We start from the raw sequence: 8,151 nt of genomic DNA on the forward strand, positions 1-8,151 counted from the left end.
ATCACATTGATAGCAGCACCCAAATCTAGTAAAGCTTTAGAAATATGAAACTTACCAATTTGACAAGGAATGGAGAAAGCTCCTGGATCTTGGCATTTCACAGGTAATTGAGCTTTAAAAAGGGCTGAAACATTAGGGCCAACTTGCACCAATTCATTAGTTTTAAACTTTCTTTTATTAGTGCAAATGTCTTTTAAGAATTTTGCATATTCAGGCACTTTCTTCAACAAATCCAGCAGAGGAATGTTAATTTCTACTTTACTAAAGAAATCTAAAACTTCTTTATTTTGCTTTTCTTTTGCAACCTTCTGCCCAAACATAAAAGCTTTAGGAAAAGGTAGATCTTTCAAGCTTACCTCCTTACCTTGACTTTCCGGTTTGTTGCTCTTGTGAGATCTTCAACTTTCCTTGCTCAATCTTTCCATTGTCCTGGTTAGGATCTGCAATTCTTGAAGAAGATTGCTCCAAGTCCTCTCTCAATGGTGTTTCATGGACTCCTTTATCATCCATAGTTGAAGGGCCGGCTTCAGTTGTGCAACCTTCAGTAGTTGCACTTCTACATCCGGTTTCTTTTCTTGCTTGCAGAAGTTGCTTCTCTCTTAAGCTTTCAGATTCCACACTTGGTGGTTTCTTTTCATGAGTAGAATTCCCTTTAGTGTAATGATCTTCATCCAAGTCAGATTCTTCATCATTCTCATTGAATGTCACCTTTCTTCCACTTCTCAAACTTATGGCATTCAATGACTTGGGATTAATCACAGTATTGGAAGGCAAAGCTCCACTTGTTTTTGCTTGAAGACTGCTGAAATTATCTGAAATTTGGGTAACAAAGTTAGCCAAGTTTGCTGTCTTAGTTTCCCATTGTTCAACCCTATTCTCTATAGCAGCCATTCTTGCATCAGATGCAGTGGTATGCTTATCAATTCTGTCCATTTGAGATGCCATAGCACTGAGATTAGCATTCATACTGTTCATGCTTTTCAACAAGAGAGACATGTCATCATTCCTTGAATTCCCAACTTCTTGAGTAGTTTGGGATGGAACCATAGCTTGTTCTGAATGTTGACGTTGCTGGAACCTATTCTGCATAAATCTCTCCTTGTTGTTCTCTCCTCCTCCCCATCTAAAATTGGGATGATCCTTCCATCCTTCGTTATAGGTGTTGGAGAAAGGGTTCCTTTGCTGATATTGACCGGCTCTTTGTTGATACATGGCTGACACTTCTTCAAATTGAGAAGGGCAAGATTCAGTACAATGCATCATAGAACCACAGGAGTCACAAGAGGGAGCTACCAAGGCTTGAGATGTTCCCATAGCACCACATTGTTTAGTTGACAAGAGTTGCTCCATCCTAGTCATTCTCTTGTCCATCCTTTCTGATAAGGCAGCAAATTGAGAGTCTAAGTTAGTAGGATTTGACCTTAAAATTTCATTGACAGATTGGTTATCCCTTGTGCTGAATTGCTGATTATTGTTGGCCATCTTCTCCAATAATTCCCAAGCATTGTGAGGAGTCAAATCAAATAGTGAACCATGGGCTGCAGCATCTATTGTGTTCTTGTGATGAGATAGCAAGCCCTCATAGAAATATTGAACTAGATTAGACTTGCTGATTTGATGATTTGGACATTTAGAAAGCATAGCTAGAAATCTTGTCCAATACTCATACAAGGTCTCTCTACTATCTTGTTGAACTCCATAGATAGCCTTCCTCAATTTAGATGTCCTTGATGCAGGAAAGTACTTCTCTAAAAAGGCCTTCTTAAGTTGCTCCCATGTAAGTGTTGTGAAGTGCTGAGGTAGGCTTTGCAACCATTCTTTGGCATTTCCTTCTAATGTGAAGTGGAAAGCTCTCCTTAGCACATCTTCCAATTGAGCACCATGGGGCTTCATAGAGGAACAAACCGCATGCATATTCTGAAGGTGCTATATGGATCATCCCCTGCAAGACCAAGGAATCTTGGTAAGGCATTAATCAAGGTACCTTTAAGTTCAAAATCAGCTTCAAAGTTATAAAAACCACATGGATCACAGTTCACACTTGAGTTATTAATTTCTCTAATGCTCCTATTCTCCTCATCTCTATTCAATTGAATATTAGCATTATGGAGAACATTTTCAGCTTGCCTTTCATTTTGAGGTCTATTTGTAGCATCACCTCTCTCAGTTTGGGCATTGTTATTATTTTGATCCATCACAAAATGATTGTCTATAAACCCTCCTAAAGTAGATTCAGATTCTGAGGAAGAACAAGATTCAACTTGAGGAAGAGAGTCACTCACTATAGGTTGCTTACTAGACTCAGCTATTTGTTTGGTTTTCTTGATTTGCCTAAGAGTTCTATTGATTTCCCAATCAAAAGGTAAAAGGCCCTTATCCTGGGACATGCAACTAAAGAACACTAGAATAGACTAATAAAATAAATGTGAAAAAGCAATTAGACAAAAGACAGAAGTCAAAGAGAGAACAAAAAGCTAAGAAGGGATCAGGTGAAATCCGCCGCGGCCTCTGGTGCAATCCGCCGCGGCTCTTGGTACTGATAAACCAAATGGACGAATTCTGCAGCAGCTTCTGACACTGTTCACACCTTCACCCCTGCAAATTGAACCCCTTAACACAATGGTATTAGTTTGTCAACAAGAAAAATATCTCAAAAGCATAAAAACAACCAACCATCATTAGGTTAAATGGAAGAACAATTAAAAGGGAAAAGGTTGCTACAGCAAGGATTCAAACAATTCACAGCCTACTCAATTGTGTTAACTCCTTGACAACCTATGGAATGAATTTGAAACACAGCAAAAAGGGAAACTACTTAACAACAAAGCACAAAAGTGAAAATGCGGCACAACTCAAAAACACTAAAGCTACTTTTTCTGAAGTTTTGTGTTTTCAAACATAAGAATTTTCTTGGCACACCAGTGAATTGCTCAAAACCTCAACAAGTAAGGCTCTCCGGCAACGGCGCCAATTTGATAAACCTTGTCGCTAGGTAATCAAAGTTTTACTAGGGAAAATGCAGCAAGTGAGGCACTACCTAGGTCATTCTTCACAAGGAGCCTTAAGTTGTATTTCAATTCTTAACAATTCACTATTAATTATCAAATTACCAAGATGAGAGCTTTAGTTCAGAAAAAGAGAAATCAAAACAAGAAACAAATCTAATGAAAGGTAAATTGCAAATGAGATTCAGATGAGAGATAGTAGTTCCCCTAGCAATTTATCCAACCTTCCTTGTTCAATCTTATAATTTGGAGTCTCTTAGTGTCAATTAAATGGATAGATTCAGCTACTGCTCAAATCTCTCTTAACATAGATCAGAAACAATTATCTTACTAGATTCATTATTTTGATCTATGAGAAGGAAAATCAATTGGCAAGAACACTTGAGAAGCAAGTTGCAATTCTCTAAGAATGACCACAACTGTGAATCATCAATATATTCAACCAAAATTCAGATTTACAGAACAACAGTCCAAGTAAAACGAATTGGATTTACAAATCAACAGAGAATCCTCTATTCAACTGAACTAAAGGACACAACTCACATCTGAATGTTCAATCAGATCTAAATTCCAAGAAACATAAATCTAATCACTCAATCTTCATTCTAATCACAATTGTTCAACTGAAACAAATGACTCTTAGAATAGAAGGTAGAAAATAGATCTGAAATGACTCCCTGTTTAGCTCCATGAACTCAGGTCAGCTTCATTGCTAGAAGAACTTGGAAATTCAGCTACTCATACTCTGGATTAGGGTAGAAACAACAAGAATTGATGAAAGATCCATGGTTGATCGGTGGAAATTGATGGAATTGGACGAAAATGGAAGAGAGAAATGAGAGAGGGCGGAGAGAGCAAGAAATTCGCGGCTGGAGGGAGAATGGGTAACTGAAATCTGATCCTCGGCTGAAGCGCGGGACTCTGCTTTTAAATCTGGAAATTTCGGTCATCCGCCGCGGCGCCTCTGATAATCCGCCGCGGCGCCTGTCCTGTACGGCGTCGTTTTGATTAATGATCCTGAGCTTCATGAAAACCTCCGTCCGCCGTGGCGCCTTAGTCCATCCGCCACGGCGCTTTTCACCGAGAGTACCTTGGAAATCCGCCGTGGCGCCTTCCCAAATCAGCCGTGGCGCCTCAGATAGAATGGCGAAAATGCTACTGAAACTTCCTGAAATTCATGCCAAAGCAGGGATCAAAAGTACACACAAATAAAATCATATAAAAACATGTAAAAACACTTGCAAGACCTCATAATTCTTCTCACCAACTCTTATACACAATGGAACCTAATTATGCCCAAAGTATGTAAATATAGATTGCAAAAGTATGTGTTTAGGGCTAGAAATGTATGTAAATAATGAGACTTATCACATGCGTCAGGGGTTACCTGCACATTCAAATAAAAAACAAAAGTATCAAACTTATCAAGAGAAATGAACAAAATAAATTCTACTACTACTACCTATAATCACTACAAATGCTAATTGAAACTTAAGCGTAACCAATCACACAATAAGGACAATCAACCTCAAACACTCTAGCCGTTAGTCCCCGACAACGACGCCAAAAACTTGTTCACCAAATAACTTGACCGCAAGTGGACGGGTCGCAAGTAATATAAAAAGTATCATTCCCTCAGAGACTAAGGCTAGATGAGTTGAAAAATCATAATTGTGTATTTGATTAGGTCAAGTGAAACAATTGTTGTAAAAGAGTTTGTAAAATGAAAGTTAAGAAAACAATGGTTTAAAGCAGTATAAAATCAAATCGACCTCAAAACAATTAAGAGACTAGGGTTATTCTTTACTAAAATACTTCATGAAACTAGATTAATTACTTCTCAAGTAGTGCTTTACAAAAAGTTCAGTTAGCCTGGGCTTACAAAATTGATTAAGCTTTCTCAAGTCAAAACCAAATGTTTGCAATCACGATTAAAACACAGCAATCTCTTGCACTTGTTTGAAAAGGTTGCACTTTAAAAACCAAAACGCATTTAGTCTATGCTAGGTCAACAGATACATCTCTGCTCCATCGACAAACCATCTATTTACTCAATTAAATTTCTGGACTAGCATGTTTTTAACAAAGTTCATGAATTAGTTTAACTTTCTCAAGTTAAACTAATCAATCAATTAATCCAAATGATGGCCAGACAAAAGGAAGCATTAAACTCAAAGTAAAAACAACTGAATATTATCATTAACACTAAAGAGATAGTAAAACCCAGTCTCAATCCATACAATAGATCAAAATAACCCTAGAAAAACGGATTTAGCTATACATATCGAGTAAAGAACTACAACTATAAGAGTATCTAGTAGTCATAGCAGAAACAAGAAGGGAAGAAGAAGGAAACCTAGAAAATTCGAGTTACAAGCTTTGAATCTCTTCTAGCTTCAAGCCCAAAGGTTCCAAGCCTCCAAAACTCCAAACCCTAGCAGAGCCAGCCTCCAAAATTGCTCCAAAAGTCAAACTCTCCAGAAAAACCGAGTATCCACCTCTATATGCCCTAATTTTTTAAGTTACAATGTAAAACGCACAGCTGCGAAGGGCCAGGTGCCGCGGCGGATCCCTTCTGGCGCTGTGGCGCCTATTACAGAATGACTTTGAGGCTCAGGCGCCGCGGCGCACGTGACAATCGGCCGCAGCAGATTTTACCGAACAGGTTTTCTTCGAGATAGCTTGGGCACCGCGGCGGATTCAGCAAGGCACCGCGACGGATTTCACAGAGGCGCACTCCTCCCCTTCTGTTTGATTCGCCGTGGCATTTTATCCCAGAGGCCGCAGCGGATGACTTCTTTTCAGCTTTTCTCCATTCTTTACTCTCTTCAGGCTTTGTTTCCTGCAAAATTGACTTTTAAACCCAATAAAAAAGCATTAAATCAGCTTAACTTAGTAGGAATTTTGAGAGGTTATCACAAACACATATAAGAAATCTCAAATATATTCGACGCACAGAAGATATCATCAATGTTATAGTGGCACAGAGAGAGAGAGAGAGAGAGTAAACGAACCTTGCTAGCTTTGCAAATGCCATTTCGAGCTATATAAGGATAATCATCTCCTTCACTAATTCCACCATTTTTTATAACCCATTCAAAGGAACTTTTGGTGTATCCACCTGAACAACCATCGCTTACAGAGTCGCAATCTACGAGTTCTTGTTCTGAGAGAGAAACAAGTTCCCCTGTGCGTATTGCGTTTATTGACTCAATAGCTCTGATGGTTCCAAACGCCCGGCAACTTCCTATGAACCATCAGATATTAATCCATTATTGGTCCATTCAGGTTCTAGAGAAAATTAATGCGACCAATTAATTTGAACTAAGGCAACTTACCACATCTCTTTTGGGTCTTAACTGGAGTCACCACTCCTTTTTGTCTCCAATCCACAGAAGCAGGAGGTCTACGGGAGTCCAGTTGCAGTACAAAATCGGACCTCGTGGCGGCAGAGTTGTTCGTGTTCGGTGTCGGTAGATGACAGAGGTATACGCTCTTAAACTCCTCAGAACTCATATTAACGAAATGGTTGAGTCCCAAATGATACCTAGATCTCTTGGCATTTGTCTCTTCGATATACTTGAGATTCCTACGGAATATCTGGTATCTGGTTTCGGCGGTTTCAGAGTTTGGGTATTTTTTCCTATACTCCTTCATCCATTGTCGGAATATTCCAAACTCTTGTTCTCCTTTTGAAGGGAGAACGGATTCTTCAGTGGGGAATCCTGAAGAGAGACATATGAGAGTGGAACACCAGATTAAGAGATGAAGGAACAGTGTTTTAGAAGAAATGGAGAAAGCCATGCGTGTTTTGGAGTTTCACATACTGAGAGATGAAACTTCAAATAAGCCTGCATGGAAGTGAGACCAGCAACGAGGTATTTATAGTGTGATTCATTTTACCTGTGGAGAAAAAAGACAAAATATAAATGCTAGTGTGTTTCATATAAATATATTTTTCCAGCAATACCGTAGAATTTAATTTATTCTCCTTATAAAAAAAGAGAATTTATTTATTCTTGGTCGGAATGACTCATATTTTGACCATATATTTTATATTGATACATTTCAGCCCACTATCAAGGCTTGGGAGAAGTGAAGTTTGATACAAGATTTTATATTGGACTGAAAATTTTATATTGAACTTGATCAAACCATGCGGGAGCTTAAAATTTGCAATTTGAATTGGTGATTTTGTTAATGATATCGTGATACACTTATGAACTTCAAAAAGGCATGTTATTGGGCAGACTTTAGTGTTCTTTATTAACATAATCCATCATTGACAAGAAGAATACTAATGGAATTGTGTATAGTCTACATCTCATTATTATGTTTAGACTATTATGTGTTGACGGATAAGAAAATATGGGAGCTGATTCCATACTCATCATTGTGATGAGTATGGAGTATTCATCTTAATTTGAACCATCCAGATTAATTTTAAATGATTTAGATTGGATTTAAATTTTTTTATATTTTAATTAACTTTTTATTTTAATAGATACATAATTCAAAATAAAGATACTTTTATAACCAACCCTTCTTTAAAAGATAAATTTATTATTGACAAAATTGCATATTAAAAATTCTAAATATGAACCATGTCCATATCAGATATGAGATCATCTAGATTGCACTATAATTTTGATAAGCACCGGATGAAGACCCTGTAATGAAATATAATGATGTTTATATGGTTTTATTTGGTATATTGTTGTAGAAAATATGATGCGTAGGTATAATATTGATTGGTTAGATTATTAAAAAAATGTGTAAATAGATAGAAATAATAAATAAAAAAGTAAAATTGTCCTGTCTATATTACTATACATACACACGCTTACATATATGTAGTATAAGGAATTAAAGTTGTGCGTGCATATTATACAGGCAGTAGTGTCTTTTCCATCTAATTACAAGAGAGCTATATCCCATTTCACAGGTCAAATGTAATTATAATCCAGCTATTTAAGGTAATTAAGTAGTATTACAAAATGTTTTACAAAAGCCCAACCAAACAATTCAATCGGCCACCATTTAATGGTTATTGGTAAACCGTGTTTCAAACACGACACCTTTTCAGTTTACTTTCCCATGATAGTATGAAATTGCTCGTAAACTAACCAATGAGAGAACTCTCTGT

The 8,151-nt window shown here is 37.4% G+C and overlaps 1 protein-coding gene across 1 annotated transcript; it reads right to left on the bottom strand.

Annotated features, from left to right (window-relative positions):
* Positions 1-5,598: 5,598 nt before the first annotated feature.
* Positions 5,599-6,809, bottom strand: LOC114755385 (cysteine protease XCP1-like). The gene is made up of 3 exons (XM_028944260.1): positions 6,344-6,809; positions 6,020-6,252; positions 5,599-5,847 (listed from the first exon to the last, which is right to left on the bottom strand). Exons 1-3 carry the CDS (start codon positions 6,807-6,809, stop codon positions 5,599-5,601), a joined length of 948 nt encoding a protein of 315 aa, XP_028800093.1.
* Between the last annotated feature and the right edge of the window lie 1,342 nt (positions 6,810-8,151).

The sequence above is a fragment of the Neltuma alba genome, unplaced genomic scaffold (assembly GCF_004799145.2).
Source record: "Neltuma alba isolate B1F8T4 unplaced genomic scaffold, ASM479914v2 tig00010267_pilon, whole genome shotgun sequence".
Lineage (NCBI taxonomy): Eukaryota > Viridiplantae > Streptophyta > Magnoliopsida > Fabales > Fabaceae > Neltuma > Neltuma alba.